Source organism: Anomaloglossus baeobatrachus, chromosome 5 (assembly GCF_048569485.1).
Source record: "Anomaloglossus baeobatrachus isolate aAnoBae1 chromosome 5, aAnoBae1.hap1, whole genome shotgun sequence".
NCBI classification, from domain to species: domain Eukaryota; kingdom Metazoa; phylum Chordata; class Amphibia; order Anura; family Aromobatidae; genus Anomaloglossus; species Anomaloglossus baeobatrachus.
Window position 1 is genome coordinate 442,462,981 of NC_134357.1, and position 18,596 is coordinate 442,481,576.

General features: G+C 41.6%; 1 protein-coding gene across 3 annotated transcripts in view; it reads right to left on the bottom strand.

Moving 5' to 3' along the window:
• NKAIN4 (sodium/potassium transporting ATPase interacting 4) overlaps positions 1-18,596 on the bottom strand; it is a 76,502-nt gene that overhangs the window by 47,819 nt on the left and 10,087 nt on the right. For 2 of the 3 annotated variants that reach the window (XM_075350425.1, XM_075350423.1), the window contains exon 1: positions 15,579-15,808. The exons of the other annotated variant lie outside the window; for it this stretch is intronic. In XM_075350425.1, the coding sequence (XP_075206540.1) occupies positions 15,579-15,632 (54 nt within the window). In that variant the 5' untranslated portion in view covers positions 15,633-15,808. Of the gene's footprint in view, positions 1-15,578; positions 15,809-18,596 lie in introns of those variants that run through there. 3 annotated transcript variants of the gene reach the window in all.

Consider the following 18,596-nt stretch of genomic DNA (forward strand, 5'->3'; position numbering starts at 1 on the left):
ATGATCAGCTGATCACCCGGCAGCCACCTTCTGTGAACGATCAGCTGATCACCCGGCAGCCGGCTTCTGCGAGCGAACAGCTGATCACCCGGCAGCCGCCTTCTGTGAACGATCAGCTGATCACCCGGCAGCCACCTTCTGTGAACGATCAGCTGATCACCCGGCAGCCGCCTTCTGTGAACGATCAGCTGATCACCCGGCAGCCGGCTTCTGCGAGCGAACAGCTGATCACCCAGCAGCCGCCTTCTGTGAACGATCAGCTGATCACCCGGCAGCCGGCTTCTGCGAACAAACAGCTGATCACCCGGCAGTCGCCTTCTGTGAACGATCAGCTGATCACCCGGCGGCCGGCTTCTGCGAGCGAACAGCTGATCGTTCTCTCTCTCACGTTTTACAACGGAATCCGACAATGAATTCTTATTCTTGTCATCCGTTGTACAACGCATCAGTCACAAACGTCAAGCAACGCATGTGACTGATGCAAAACAACTGAAATTTGAACCTAGCCTAAGTTCACAACTTCCGTTGTTTTGCCTCCGTTAGGTCCATCGTTACGACACAATGACGGATCCGTCATTTTTTAGATGTCAACTGACGCAATGAATGTGTTATTTCACAGGATTCCGTTCACATCCTGTGAAAAAACTGATCCGTCGCGTCCGTTACATCTGTTGTGTGTCCGTTTTTTGACGGATCCGTCATGATCCGTTTGTACACCCAATGGGTCTACCAAACATGCTGGGCATGCTCAGTAGAGCATGACGGAATACGGCGGAATCCAGCATTATAGACATCCATTATAGCTTTTGACGGATGGCGACGGAAACCTGCGTTACATTCAGCGCCGCTCCCGCCTGACGGTTAGTCCATAAACGACTGATCCGTGACGCGGCGGATGCAATGCAAGGACATCAGTCACAATACGTCGCTAATAGAAGTCTATGGGGAAAAAACGGATTCCTGCAAAATATTTTGAAGGATACCGCAATTCCTCAATGCGCCGGATTGCGATAGAAGGAAAACAACAGAAGTGTAAACTTACCCTTAGTGGTAAATTTAGTCTGAATTTTTATGTTTATTTGTAAAAATATCGTAATTTTGCTAAAAAATTTTAAAATTTTACAATTTTCAAACTTAATTTTTATGTCCTTAAACCAGACAGTTATGTCACATGAAAAAATAACAAATAACATTTCAAATATGTCTGCTTACATCAGCATTGTGAGCGAAATACACTCCTTCTATGCCTCTTGATCGCCAAATTAATAAGATTTGTTTTATGAGCGCTCTGGAAATTAATACAGTACACACAGCTTAAGGCCTGTTTCACACGTCAGTGAAAAACAGACGTTTTTCACTGACGTGTAAAAAACGCATATGTCCCTCCGTGTGCTGTCATTCACAGCACACGTGGGTTGTCCATGTGCAATCCGTGATCCGTACTCCTTGATTGCACATGGATATAAACTCACCTGTCCCGTTCCTGTTGTATATGATGCTGAATCTCCGACATTGATGCATCCGGCCGCTGTGTCTCTCACCTTTGCAGCTACTTCCGGGTCGGCTCTGGCTGCATAACTTAATATGCATGCCAGTAATGAGCCGGACAGAAAGAAGCAGAGAGCAGCTGCCGAACACAGCGTCGCTGGAGACGGGTGAGTTGAAAATGTTTTTTATTTAAAATGTCCATGTTTTTCTGGTTTGTGTTTCACGGACCACACCATAGTGTGGTCTGTGGGACATCAGTGATGACAGAAAAAACCGGACATGTCTCCATGCGGAGCACATGGACACATATGTACGCCACATGGAGACACAGTCAGTGAGAAATCACTGGTGTGTGCGCAGACCCATTGATTATAATGGGTTTGCGTATGTCCATGATTCTGGTATGTATAAAAACTAGTAAATCAGCAATCCCAATTTGTTAGTGTGCAAAATAAGCATTAAAATATACTCCTTTATTAATAGACCTAAAAAGAGCAACGTTAATTACTCTAGTACAATCAAGTCAAATTCAATAAGCCATCACTATCTAAGGTGAAAACACCATGGCCACTTAGGTTAGCCAATTAAGGACATACCCGCGAGGGGTCCTATGTAGTGATGGCCACAAGAAAAAATGAACACAAGAAAAAAACTAAACAAACAAAACCAAAAAGTGATGTTGCTAAGAGCAAAGGACAGTGGTCCAATTGACAAAAAACACAACATAAGAAATAATACCTAAAAAAACAAATCAATATGCATTTATCTCACTGACAGTGGTCAGTCATACAGATACGTAAATACGCAATAGATTTTTAGGTATTATAAAAGGAATGGTCTCACCCAGTCCCTTTTCGTGTGAGGTCATGCAGTCTCTTGATCCTGAGCAGTAGAGTCATCCATCATATACTGACCCTGCCACTCCTTGGGTACAAAAAAAGAAATGACTGCTGCCCCAAGCTTCCGTCCTCACAAGGACGGACCACAACTAGGTCTCAAGCTGGACCCCTATGCTGACCCTGATGACATCCCGACAGCCCGACGCGTTTCGTCACTCAGACTCCTCAGGGGAGTGGATCCTACTACTTCAATAATCGTCTATACTTCTATAGGTGAAACGCACACCGGAAGGAATTGGACTGATTGACACATTCTTTGGGGTGTTGACTGGATCAGCACTCCGGGATGCCATGGGCGTTACCTTTGTGGAACGCATGTGACATCATTCAGGAAGTATAACCACACATGCTGAACCAAAGCCCACATGGTAGGATCCACATTATCTCTACTAAATAAACATCAGGTCAGCTGTACCTCCTGATTGGCGTAACGATATGACTCATATGTTTAAATGACCCCAGTTTTGGCCACGCCAGAATCTCTGACACTATGGTTTGGTGAGGGCTGGCAGCAAGGACCTGACTGACAATTATTATGTCCCCTAGGACCCCTCGCGGGTATGTCCGTAATTGGCTAACCTAAGTGGCCATGGTGTTTTCACCTTAGATAGTGATGGCTTATTGAATTTGACTTGATTGTACTAGAGTAATTAACGTTGCTCTTTTTAGATCTATTAATAAAGGAGTATATGTATAAAAACTAGCACATACGTACCAGAATCACTGATGTCTGAAACAGGCCTCACATGGTGTACTCAAATAATTCTCCTTTATTAGCACATGTGACCAGTTTATATAGGGTCACAGACAAAGGATAAGTTCCCTCTGAACTACAGTTAGGTCCAGAAATATTTGGACAGTGACACAATTTTCGCGAGTTGGGCTCTGCATGCCACCACATTGGATTTGAAATGAAACCTCTACAACAGAATTCAAGTGCAGATTGTAACGTTTAATTTGAAGGTTTGAACAAAAATATCTGATAGAAATTGTAGGAATTGTACACATTTCTTTACAAACACTCCACATTTTAGGAGGTCAAAAGTAATTGGACAAATAAACCAAACCCAAACAAAATATTTTTATTTTCAATATTTTGTTGCGAATCCTTTGGAGGCAATCACTGCCTTAAGTCTGGAACCCATGGAAATCACCAAACGCTGGGTTTCCTCCTTCTTAATGCTTTGCCAGGCCTTTGCAGCCGCAGCCTTCAGGTCTTGCTTGTTTGTGGGTCTTTCCGTCTTAAGTCTGGATTTCAGCAAGTGAAATGCATGCTCAATTGGGTTAAGATCTGGTGATTGACTTGGCCATTGCAGAATGTTCCACTTTTTTGCACTCATGAACTCCTGGGTAGCTTTGGCTGTATGCTTGGGGTCATTGTCCATCTGTACTATGAAGCGCCGTCCGATCAACTTTGCGGCATTTGGCTGAATCTGGGCTGAAAGTATATCCCGGTACACTTCAGAATTCATCCGGCTACTCTTGTCTGCTGTTATGTCATCAATAAACAAAAGTGACCCAGTGCCATTGAAAGCCATGCATGCCCATGCCATCACATTGCCTCCACCATGTTTTACAGAGGATGTGGTGTGCCTTTGATCATGTGCCGTTCCCTTTCTTCTCCAAACTTTTTTCTTCCCATCATTCTGGTACAGGTTGATCTTTGTCTCATCTGTCCATAGAATACTTTTCCAGAACTGAGCTGGCTTCATGAGGTGTTTTTCAGCAAATTTAACTCTGGCCTGTCTATTTTTGGAATTGATGAATGGTTTGCATCTAGATGTGAACCCGTTGTATTTACTTTCATGGAGTCTTCTCTTTACTGTTGACTTAGAGACAGATACACCTACTTCACTGAGAGTGTTCTGGACTTCAGTTGATGTTGTGAATGGGTTCTTCTTCACCAAAGAAAGTATGCGGCGATCATCCACCACTGTTGTCATCCGTGGACGCCCAGGCCTTTTTGAGTTCCCAAGCTCACCAGTCAATTCCTTTTTTCTCAGAATGTACCCGACTGTTGATTTTGCTACTCCAAGCATGTCTGCTATCTCTCTGATGGATTTTTTCTTTTTTTTCAGCCTCAGGATGTTCTGCTTCACCTCAATTGAGAGTTCCTTAGACCGCATGTTGTCTGGTCACAGCAACAGCTTCCAAATGCAAAACCACACACCTGTAATCAACCCCAGACCTTTTAACTACTTCATTGATTACAGGTTAACGAGGGAGACGCCTTCAGAGTTAATTGCAGCCCTTAGAGTCCCTTGTCCAATTACTTTTGGTCCCTTGAAAAAGAGGAGGCTATGCATTACAGAGCTATGATTCCTAAACCCTTTCTCCGATTTGGATGTGAAAACTCTCATATTGCAGCTGGGAGTGTGCACTTTCAGCCCATATTATATATATAATTGTATTTCTGAACATGTTTTTGTAAACAGCTAAAATAACAAAACTTGTGTCACTGTCCAAATATTTCTGGCCCTGACTGTATGCACCAATAAGAGCAGTAGGGGCGTGAATGGAAATGTGAAACTTCCCCGCCCATCAGTGCCAGCCTAACCCTATGATATCATTAGTTATAAAGACAAGATGGATACTATTAGAAAAAAATGGATTCTGTTCTCTCAAAGCACTATTTGTGGAACTTTTTTTTGTTATGGTGTTTGTATGTTTAAAAGATTATCAGCAATTTCCTATCCATTTTCCCTCCCCGGAGTCATGTATCATTAGTAATACAAAGTCTCAGACGTGAATGGTGAACAGGTGTGTTATATTTGGTGTTATTGCTCTCACACTCTCATACTGGTCACTGGAAATTCAACATGGCATCTCATGGCAAATAATTCTCTGAGGATCTGAAAAAAAAAGAATTGTTGCTCTATATAAAGATTGCCTAGGCTATAAGAAGATTGCCAACACCCTAAAGCTGCAGCTCGGTGGCCAAGACCATACAGCGGTGTAACAAGATAGGTTCCACACAGAACAGGCCTCACCATGGTTGACCAAAGACGTGGAGTGCACCTGCCCAGCGTCATATCCAGACATTGTCTTTTCAAAATAGACGTATTGTTGCCGAGGTAAAGGGGTGAGGGGTGGGGGAGGTCACCTGTCAGTACTCAGACCATACGCCACACACTGCATCAAATTGGTCTGCATAGCTGTCTTCCCAGAAGGAAGCCTTTTCTAAAGATGATGGAAAAAACCTAAAAAACTTCACTATATAAAGAGAAGGGCTGCACACCGGTTTTTGCACCCAGTTCAGACTTAGCATGGTGTTCCAAACGTTATTTCTTAATATGTTTGTGGTCTTTCGTTTGTGAAGCTGACCCCACCCATACCTATTGCCGTTCCACATTATACATATATAGCAAGAGAGGACACACATTAACTAGGGACCCAAATGTAAGAGAATGCCGTGAAGAGGTGTTGGGGCTCTGTTGCATTGATCAATTCAATAGCTAAATTTCTCTTTATTCTTAAAGTTCATGGCAGTCATGCAGATTCCATTGTCATATGTTCATTTCTACATATAGCTATTGTATTGTTTATGTCAGTATTCATACAGCAGTTTCTGCTTTATATAGTGAAGGTTTTTTTTAGGGTTTTTGTACCCAATTCAGACTTAGAATGGTGTTCCAAACGTTATTTCTTAACATATTGAGTTATTTAGAGGGCACCAAATTTACACTGTTATACAAGCTGTACACTGACTACTGTACATTGTATCAAAGTGTCATATCTTCAGTGTTTCAGATATAAAAAAATATTTTCAAAAAATATAAGGGAGTGTACTCACTTTCGTGATATACTGTAGCTTGCGGACTCCATGTCACATTTGCAGAGCCCCTGATGTGCCTTAACAGTGGAAATCCCCAACAAATGACCCCATTTTGGAAATTACACCCCTGAAAAAATGTATTTAGAGGTGTGGTGAGCATCTTCAAGCGACAGCTGCTTCACAGACTTTTATAACATTGAGATGAAAAAATACTTTTTTTGGTTTCCCACAAACATGTGGCTTTTGCCCCAAATTTTTAATTTTCACATGGGTAATAGGAGAAAATGGGCAGTATGGAGGATTTAGAAAAATAAAGCTAGAAATACTCAAGAACATCAGGAATAACATGCCCCTCAATGTATTTCCCCAGAAATTCACAACTTTTAGGGTTGGTAAGTCGCTCTTGAAGATCTAGGTTTGCTGTGGTAGTGCCAGCCTACTACTGTATCATCTGACAACATTTTTGACCTAGTACAACCACCAGTTGGCATCTTTGTAGGGCAGTGTGTGCTTTAAAATCACAGGTAATTAATTGTGATGATTAATATTTTACTGTCTCCTATGATAACTCTCACTGGTAGCAGCACGTGACTGGCTGTATTGTCATAAAGGCCAAGGTTTCTACAAGACATACAGGGTGGCTTCTCTCGGAGACCCATCCACCTAAGCTCCATTTGGCCTTAAGAAAATGCCCTACAGACCCTGCTGTGTACCCACCTGAGGCTCCGGTTAGGAGGCCCATGTACTGAAGGCAGAGATTGCTCTGGCTCCTGGTGATTGTGCCCGCGGTTATTTTAATGCCAGTGTGGATTTCAGGATAGAGGGATGAGCAGGTGGTAATGACTTGTGATACAAGGGATCAGCGTCAAAGACCTCTTTGGAGCCTCCTTAATCAGTTTATATGGGGATCTCCTGGTTATGTGCCGGATACCTGGGCCAGACCCTCCTGTTCTCCAGCTTTCCTGCGCTGTGCCCTGGAGCTGGACAAATCCTATTACATAAAGCTTTGCATATTCAATCAAGAACATTAGTATCTCAATAGAAAATTAAAACTCATTACCGTGGTTCTGAACGTCTTTATCCCACATTCTAGTGCACAACACGGACCTATGATGTGTTTCACGTCATGAAAGGGACTGATACAGCCACAATGCCCAATACCACAACCAGCAACAATGTCCTTGTTACACAACCGGTATACCTGCCCCATAACATAACCGGCCAGTGTCCTCATAACACTATCAGCCACAGTGTCCAAATAACAGAGACCGCCACCATACCCCATAATGTGCCCAGCCAGTGTCCTCACAGCACAGCCACCACAGTGACCCCAGAACACTACATCCACTGTCACCCCAGAACATAAGAGCCACTGTACCTCACTGCATGAGAGTGTCAACATAGCAAAACCTCTGCAATGGCCGTATAATACATTCAAAATGCCCCTCTAACCCAGAGACAGCTATAGTGCCCCATTACATAACAAGCTAATGTCCTCTTAGCACACCAGCCAGTGCCCCATACACAACGTCCACAATACCCTAATTACATAACCTGCCAGCGCCCCATAACACACCATCCACAGTACCCCAATTATACAATAGAATCTGCCAGTGCCCCATAACACACCAGCCACAGTACCCCAATTACAGAATCTTCCAGTGCCCCATAACACACCAGCCACAGTACCCCAATTACATAACCTGCCAGTGCCCCATAACACACCAGCCACAGTACCCCAATTACAGAATCTGCCAGCGCCCCATAACACACCAGCCAAAGTACCCCAATTACATAACCTGCCAGCGCCCCATAACACACCAGCCACAGTACCCCAATTACAGAATCTGCCAGCGCCCCATAACACACCAGCCAAAGTACCCCAATTACATAACCTGCCAGCGCCCCATAACACACCAGCCACAGTACCCCAATTACAGAATCTGCCAGCGCCCCATAACACACCAGCCAAAGTACCCCAATTACATAACCTGCCAGCGCCCCATAACACACCAGCCACAGTACCCCAATTACAGAATCTGCCAGTGCCCCATAACACACCAGCCAAAGTACCCCAATTACATAACCTGCCAGCGCCCCATAACACAACATCCACAATGCCCCAATTACATAATCTGCCAGTGCCCCATAACACACCAGCCAGTTACCCCAATTACAGAACCGTCCAGTGCCCCATAACACACCAGCCACAGTACCCCAATTACATAACCTGCAAGCGCCCCATAACACACCAGCCACAGTACCCCAATTACAGAATCTGCCAGTGCCCCATAACACACCAGCCAGAGTACCCAAATTATAGAATCTGCCAGTGCCCCATAACACACCAGCCAAAGTACCCCAATTACAGAACCTGCCAGCGCCCAATAACACACCAGCCAAAGTACCCCAATTACAGAACCTGCCAGTGCCCAATAACACACCAGCCAGAGTTACCCCAATTACAGAACCTTCCAGTGCCCCATAACACACCAGCCAGTTACCCCAATTACATAATCTGCCAGTGCCCCATAACACACCAGCAAGAGTACCTCAATTACATAACCTGCCAGCGCCCCATAACACAACATCCACAATGCCCCAATTACATAATCTGCCAGTGACCCATAACACACCAGCCAGTTACCCCAATTACAGAACCTTCCAGTGCCCCATAACACACCAGCCAGTTACCCCAATTACAGAACCTTCCAGTGCCCCATAACACACCAGCCAGTTACCCCAATAACAGAATCTGCCAGTGCCCCTATAACGCATCAACCATAGTACCCGAATTACATAACCTGCCAGTGCCCCATAACCCAGCGTCCAGCATGCCCCAATTACATAACCTGCCAGTGCCCCCATAGCACACCAGCCACAGTACCCCAATTACATAACCTGCCAGTGCCCTATATTATATGGGGTACTGTGGCTGCTGTGTTATAGGGCCTATAACACAGCAGCCACAGTACCCCAATAACATACCATGTCTGTGTCGCGCCCAGGGATATGGGGTACTCGGTCCCGGGCAGTGTCTCTCTTGGGAATGTCACGATGGTGGCCGTTGTCCGGTTCCGTACCCTGGGCCCTTTTTGTAATGGGGTGTATTTACAGGGGATTTAGGTTAGTGTTCATACGTGATGCCACCTGTCTCTGGTCAATGGGTCCCTGTGGCTTAGAGCAACTGGGGGTCCCCGTCCGGTGGTTTGTCCACTTCGGTCCGCCTAACGGTAGCGTGAACCCTGTGGGGTTGGAGTTTCTGGAGGTGTCTGCACCATAATATACAATGACAAACTGCTGTGGTTATTGCTTCTTTATGTGATGTAAAATGTGAAGTCTACTATAGAAAGCAGGGTCCAATCTGTAAAGTCCAATTATTATTGTAATTTATAAAGCAGTGACCCCTAATAATATGTGGGGCAGTGACGGAGATGTCTGCAGATTTCTTCATATAAGGGCTCAAATTAATGATAAAATGGGGGAATATTAGGGAGCATCTGTGCCGTGCTGTGTGGTGGAGGATGGAGGCGTAGATGGGGTCCCCGGTGACCGCTCCACGATCTTCTCTTGGCAGCCGATGGCTGCAGGTTGCTCCAGTGATACTATTCTCTGACTCGCGGAGCCTTTGTTTCAGGCGTACCTGGAAGTGATCCTAATTTGTCAGGATAGAATGAGATGAGTGACGGGCCGTGTAATAAGACCATCTGGTGCTGCGGCCATTGGAGGGACCACGTGGGACTCATAGCTGTAGAGTAATGAAAGGGGATAGCACACAAAGAAACCCAATTGTGAGCGGGACCTAAAGGGTCATTCATCGCATGGGTACTGTATGAGTGTATCTAAGCCTCTCCTGTGTGACAGTCTGCTCAGCCTGTGTATCTAAGCCGCTCCTGGCTGACACTGAGCTAAGCTCCTGTATCTAAGCCTATCTTGTGTGATACAATCTACTGAGCTCCTATATTTAAGCCTATCATTTGTGGTATAGTTCGCTGAGCTCCTATTTCTAACTCTATCCTGTGTATGACACAATCTGCTGAGGTGTATCTAAGCCTTTACTGTGTGATAGTCTGCTGAGCTTCTGTATCTAAGCCTATCCAGTGTTGTACAGTCCGCTGAACTAGTATATCTAACTATCTAGTGTATGACACAATCCGCTAAGCTCTCGCATCTAAGCCTATTCTGTGGAATACAGTCAGCTGAGATCCTGTATCTAAGCCTATCCAGAGGGATACAGTCATCCGAGCTCCTGTATCTAAACTTATCCTATCTAACAGTTCTCTGAGCTCCTGTATCTAAGCATATTATGTGTAATATTGTCCAGTAAGCTCCTGTATCTAAGCATATTATGTGTGATATAGTCCAGTAAGCTCCTGCATCTAAGCCTAACCTGTGTGATACAGTCCGCTGAGCTTCTGTATCTAACGCTATCCTGTGTGATAGTCTGCTGAGCTCCTGTATCTAAGCATATTATGTGTGATATAGTCCAGTAAGCTCCTGTATCTAAGCCTAACCTGTGTGATACAGTCCGCTGAGCTTCTGTATCTAACGCTATCATGTGTGATAGTCCGCTGAGCTTCTGTATCTAACGCTATCCTGTGTGATATAGTCCAGTAAGCTCCTGAATCTAAGCATATTATGTGTCATATAGTCCAGTAGGCTCCTGTATCTAAGCATATTATGTGTGATATAGTCCAGTAGGCTCCTGTATCTAAGCCTAACCTGTGTGATAGTCTGCTGAGCTCCTGTATCTAAGCATATTATGTGTGATATAGTCCAGTAAGCTCCTGTATCTAAGCCTAACCTGTGTGATAGTCTGCTGAGCTCCTGTATCTAACTCTATCCTCTGTGGTACAATTACAGGGTAGATCAGACCCGACCATAACGTTTCCTTAGACCTTTGCACAAAGGCCGGTTATAATAACAAGGGGCGATGGTGGCATAGGGCGAGATTGGGTGGGGGTAGGGTAACAACACAGCGTTACCATGACAACCTCAATCATTGGCATGACAGAAAACACCACTGACAGCAATCAGAAGTATCAATTTGTTTTTGGGGAATTCCACGTCTCCCCCAGTGTGGGGGTCTGCACGTACGGACATGGCTCGATGGGACCCCCATCCTCCTCTGTATACGGAGGTAGTCACCAACGTCTGGAAGATTTAAAGGGCACTTCTAGAAAGTAAACTCTGATTAAAATGAATTGTAAATTTCTCTGAATTGTAAAACGCTGCGGAATATGTTGGCGCTATAGAAATAAAATTATTATTATTATTATTATTAGTATTATTATTAAATGACTTCTGTAAAGATAGCCGCTGCACCCGGGGTCATAGGGGGTCACCAGTACAATAAATGGAGAGGTGTATATAATATTATGCTACGATGGTAGCCTCACAGTGATGAAAAGGTTAAAAAAGAATCCTATTTTTGCATTGGTAAAGGCGGTGGATGCCACACAAGCCTGGCGTTCCCATACATAGAGGCTCCCGCCCAGCCCCCCACCATCGAGACCACCCTGACTTCACACAGCCCTCCATCATCTGCCACATGGATCCCACAGACCCCAGTAAGTGACGTGGGATGAGCCACAACTTTCCTATATTCTCTGCGCCATTAGACCTCTGCTTGCTGTCAGTCATTGGGAACATCCAGAAAGCCTAATACTCGCCACAGCTGAGGGTTTGTTACAAGTGGATCTGGTCTAGACAATAGTGTGCTGCGGTGTATCGGTCTGTAGTCCTCTGCGGAGCCTTCCACAATTACTATATAATAATATGTTTTATTTCTATTGCGCAGCGCTTTACTTCTCCCCTCTGCACAGGTTATGGCCGTTCCCCCCCAACCCCACACATCCAGGCCGCTTCCAGCAGAACTTTACATCTTATCATACTTTCACCTTTTATTTTTTTAACTTTTTTTATTTTTATTATTGAGTGCAAACTCGACCCCTAGGACATAAAATTCCCAAACTCAGCAATAAGTCACCGCAAGTCACAGCAGATCTGGGTGAGGACTAGTCCAAGCTCATAAATAAATGTAACTTTAAGGGGGGAGGGGCGAGAGGACTGACAGTCTGGATACACACAATGTGATAACTATCCCCTCACTCACTACAGAGATCAGGACATTCCAGAAACATCTGACACCTCCAGCTCTGATCCGCAGGTGCACAGCGTAACACCCAGGGGCCACCAACATCCTTAAAGGGCAATTACATCCAATAATGATATTCATTTGGGTCACAGAGAATTCATTGCTAAGTAAGACTTCTCTACATAAAAAAATATATCTACTATATTACTGCCCCTATTTACAAGAATATAACTACTATAATACTGCACCCTATGTACAAGAATATACCTACTATAATACTGCCCCTATTTACAAGAATATAACTACTATAATACTGCACCCTATGTACAAGAATATACCTACTATAATACTGCCCCTATGTACAAGAATATAACTACTATAATACTGCCTCCTATGTACAAGAATATACCTACTATAATACTGCCCCTATGTACAAGAATATAACTACTATAATACTGCCCCCATGTACAAGAATATACCTACTATAATACTGCCCCTATGTACAAGAATATAACTACTATAATACTGCCCCCATGTACAAGAATATAACTATTATAATACTGCCCCCTATGTACAAGAATATAACTATTATAATACTGCCCCCTATGTACAAGAATATAACTATTATAATACTGCCCCCTATGTACAAGAATATGCCTGCTATAATACTGCCCCTATTTACAAGAATATAACTACTATAATACTGCCCCCTATGTACAAGAATATAACTACTATAATACTGCCTCCTATGTACAAGAATATAACTACTATAATACTGCCCCTATTTACAAGAATATAACTACTATAATACTGCCCCTATGTACAAGAATATAACTACTATAATACTGCCCCTATTTACAAGAATATAACTACTATAATACTGCACCCTATGTACAAGAATATACCTACTATAATACTGCCCCTATGTACAAGAATATAACTACTATAATACTGCCCCCTATGTACAAGAATATAACTACTATAATACTGCCCCTATGTACAAGAATATAACTACTATAATACTTCCCCTATTTACAAGAATATAACTACTATAATACTGCCCCCTATGTACAAGAATATAACTAATATAATACTGCCCCCTATGTACAAGAATATAACTATTATAATACTTCCCCCTATGTACAAGAATATAACTATTATAATACTGCCCCCTATGTACAAGAATATGCCTGCTATAATACTGCCCCTATTTACAAGAATATAACTACTATAATACTGCCCCATATGTACAAGAATATAACTACTATAATACTGCCCCCTAAGTACAAGAATATGCCTGCTATAATACTGCCTCCTATGTACAAGAATATAACTACTATAATACTGCCCCTATGTACAAGAATATAACTACTATAATACTGCCCCCTATGTACAAGAATATAACTACTATAATACTGCCCCCTATGTACAAGAATATAACTACTATAATACTGCCCCCTATGTACAAGAATAGAATTACTAGAATACTGCCCCTATGTACAAGAATATAACTACTATAATACTGCCCCCTATGTACAAGAATATGCCTGCTATAACACTGCCCCCTATGTACAAGAATATGCCTGCTATAATACTGCCTCCTATGTACAAGAATATAACTACTATAATACTGCCCCTATGTACAAGAATATAACTACTATAATACTGCCCCTATGTACAAGAATATAACTACTATAATACTGCTTCTATGTACAAGAATATAACTACTATAATACTGCCCCTATGTACAAGAATAAAACTACTATAATACTGCCCTCTATGTACAAGAATATAACTACTATAATACTGCCCCTATTTACAAGAATATAACTACTATAATACTGCCCCTATGTACAAGAATATAACTACTATAATACTGCCCCTATTTACAAGAATATAACTACTATAATACTGCACCCTATGTACAAGAATATACCTACTATAATACTGCCCCTATGTACAAGAATATAACTACTATAATACTGCCCCCTATGTACAAGAATATAACTACTATAATACTGCCCCTATGTACAAGAATATAACTACTATAATACTTCCCCTATTTACAAGAATATAACTACTATAATACTGCCCCCTATGTACAAGAATATAACTAATATAATACTGCCCCCTATGTACAAGAATATAACTATTATAATACTTCCCCCTATGTACAAGAATATAACTATTATAATACTGCCCCCTATGTACAAGAATATGCCTGCTATAATACTGCCCCTATTTACAAGAATATAACTACTATAATACTGCCCCATATGTACAAGAATATAACTACTATAATACTGCCCCCTAAGTACAAGAATATGCCTGCTATAATACTGCCTCCTATGTACAAGAATATAACTACTATAATACTGCCCCTATGTACAAGAATATAACTACTATAATACTGCCCCCTATGTACAAGAATATAACTACTATAATACTGCCCCCTATGTACAAGAATATAACTACTATAATACTGCCCCCTATGTACAAGAATAGAATTACTAGAATACTGCCCCTATGTACAAGAATATAACTACTATAATACTGCCCCCTATGTACAAGAATATGCCTGCTATAACACTGCCCCCTATGTACAAGAATATGCCTGCTATAATACTGCCCCTATGTACAAGAATATAACTACTATAATACTGCCCCTATGTACAAGAATATAACTACTATAATACTGCTTCTATGTACAAGAATATAACTACTATAATACTGCCCCTATGTACAAGAATAAAACTACTATAATACTGCCCTCTTTGTACAAGAATATAACTACTATAATACTGCCCCTATGTACAAGAATATAACTACTATAATACTGCCCCTATGTACAATTAAACAACTTCTATAAATACTGTTAATGTGTACAAGAATACAACTGCTATTATACTGCCCCATATGTACAAGAATAAAACTACTATAATACTGCTCCCTATACACAAGAATATAACTACTATAATACTGCTCCCTATACACAAGAATATAACTACTATAATACTGCCTCTGTACACAAGAATATAGCTATAATACTTTCCTCCTATACATTAACTTTGTCTTTCTTTTGTTAATAGATATTGCTCTTCCTATGTTGCTGGTTTCCTATTCAGTGATGGGGATTTGTCCATTGAACTGCATATGGACGGACCCTTACAGGGGTTCTGAGTAATGTCCACCTGATCAGTTCTGTGGAGCACACTTTGACCCATCCCATAAACCCCCCCACCTTAATCTACAATATATAAGATGATGGGAAGCGGCGTCTTGGTCGCAGAAGTGGCAGCAGAAAGTGAATGGGACTCACCAGCTGGACCGTGCAGAGGAGAATTAGGGTGCATCTTCCCGTGCAGCATCCCATCCTCTTGCCCAGGTTGGGGGGTATGCGGTCCTTATACGCCTATGGTTAGGAGGTGCTGCCAGGGACCATGGTCTGGATGGAGCCACCGGGGAGTAGCAGCTTTCACCACACTGATTTGTAGGAACAGATGCTTTTCTCACAATGTGATCAACTGATGCTCAGCCGCTCCCCCTTAATCTCCCTTTCTCACAATTGCAAGAAGGAGGGAGGGGGTCTGATGCTCCTTAAAGGAGCCATGCTGAACTAATCCCAGACAAAAGAGCCTGACAATAGTCAGAGCCCTAGAATCAATAGTGACTGTGCTATAATGTCCGCTGCCAATATACGCAGACAAAGATCTCATGGATTTGTGTACATTATTGTACATGAAATGTATCATTATGCGGTATTATATTATTACTACGGGCACAATTGGGGACAATGACACTCCTCCCTATAATACTCATTACTGGCAGAGAATATGTAATATAGGGCATCCTTACTCATCATTCTAGGGCTTGGCAATATTTCCCATAATTACAAAACCTATATATTATATAATATATATATATATTATATATATATATATATACATACATATATACATATATATATGTATATAATATATATATATATATATATATATATATATATATACATATATATACACATATATATACATATAAATATACACACACACACACACACATACATACATATATATATATATATACAGTTAGGTCCAGAAATATTTGGACAGTGACACAATTTTCGCGAGTTGGGCTCTGCATGCCACCACATTGGATTTGAAATGAAACCTCTACAACAGAATTCAAGTGCAGATTGTAACGTTTAATTTTGAAGGTTTGAACAAAAATATCTGATAGAAATTGTAGGAATTGTACACATTTCTTTACAAACACTCCAATTTTAGGAGGTCAAAAGTAATTGGACAAATAAACCAAACCCAAACAAAATATTTTTATTTTCAATATTTTGTTGCGAATCTTTTGGAGGCAATCACTGCCTTAAGTCTGGAACCCATATACATCACCAAACGCTGGGTTTCCTCCTTCTTAATGCTTTGCCAGGCCTTTACAGCTGCAGCCTTCAGGTCTTGCTTGTTTGTGGGTCTTTCCGTCTTAAGTCTGGATTTGAGCAAGTGAAATGCATGCTCAATTGGGTTAAGATCTGGTGATTGACTTGGCCATTGCAGAATGTTCCACTTTTTTGCACTCATGAACTCCTGGGTAGCTTTGGCTGTATGCTTGGGGTCATTGTCCATCTGTACTATGAAGCGCCGTCCGATCAACTTTGCGGCATTTGGCTGAATCTGGGCTGAAAGTATATCCCAGTACACTTCAGAATTCATCTGGCTACTCTTGTCTGCTGTTATGTCATCAATAAACACAAGTGACCCAGTGCCATTGAAAGCCATGCATGCCCATGCCATCACGTTGCCTCCACCATGTTTTACAGAGGATGTGGTGTGCCTTGGATCATGTGCCGTTCCCTTTCTTCTCCAAACTTTTTTCTTCCCATCATTCTGGTACAGGTTGATCTTTGTCTCATCTGTCCATAGAATACTTTTCCAGAACTGAGCTGGCTTCATGAGGTGTTTTTCAGCAAATTTAACTCTGGCCTGTCTATTTTTGGAATTGATGAATGGTTTGCATCTAGATGTGAACCCTTTGTATTTACTTTCATGGAGTCTTCTCTTTACTGTTGACTTAGAGACAGATACACCTACTTCACTGAGAGTGTTCTGGACTTCAGTTGATGTTGTGAACGGGTTCTTCTTCACCAAAGAAAGTATGCGGCGATCATCCACCACTGTTGTCATCCGTGGACGCCCAGGCCTTTTTGAGTTCCCAAGCTCACCAGTCAATTCCTTTTTTCTCAGAATGTACCCGACTGTTGATTTTGCTACTCCAAGCATGTCTGCTATCTCTCTGATGGATTTTTTCTTTTTTTTCAGCCTCAGGATGTTCTGCTTCACCTCAATTGAGAGTTCCTTAGACCGCATGTTGTCTGGTCACAGCAACAGCTTCCAAATGCAAAACCACACACCTGTAATCAACCCCAGACCTTTTAACTACTTCATTGATTACAGGTTAATGAGGGAGACGCCTTCAGAGTTAATTGCAGCCCTTAGAGTCACTTGTCTAATTACTTTTGGTCCCTTGAAAAAGAGGAGGCTATGCATTACAGAGCTATGATTCCTAAACCCTTTCTCCGATTTGGATGTGAAAACTCTCATATTGCAGCTGGGAGTGAGCACTTTCAGCCCATATTATATATATAAAATTGTATTTCTGAACATGTTTTTGTAAACAGCTAAAATAACAAAACTTGTGTCACTGTCCAAATATTTCTGGACCTAACTGTATATATATATATATATATATATATATATATATATATATACACACACACACACATACATATATATATATATATATATATATATACATACACACATATATATATATATATATACACACACACACACATATACATATATACACACACACATTGTGTATATATATATATATATATATATACATATATATATTTTAATATAATACCGACACCTCCTTACAATATACAAGTGATACTACAATATAGCCATCTTATCGCTATCATATATCCACCCCAGTATACAGACGTGATCAAAATTGTTGGTACCCCGCGTTTAATGAAGGAAAAACCCACAATGGTCACAGAAATAACTTGAATCTGACAAAAGTAATAATAAATAAAACAAAAATCTATGAAAATGACCAAATGAAAGTCAGACATTGCTTTTTATCCATGCTTCCACAGAATTTAAAAAAAATAAAGAATAAAACTCATGAACAGGCCTGGCCAGAAATGATGGTACCACTGAAAATAATGTGACAAAAGGGACATGTTAAATCAAGTTGTGTCCACTAATTAGCATCACAGGTGACTACAATCTTGTAATCAGTCAGTGGATATGTA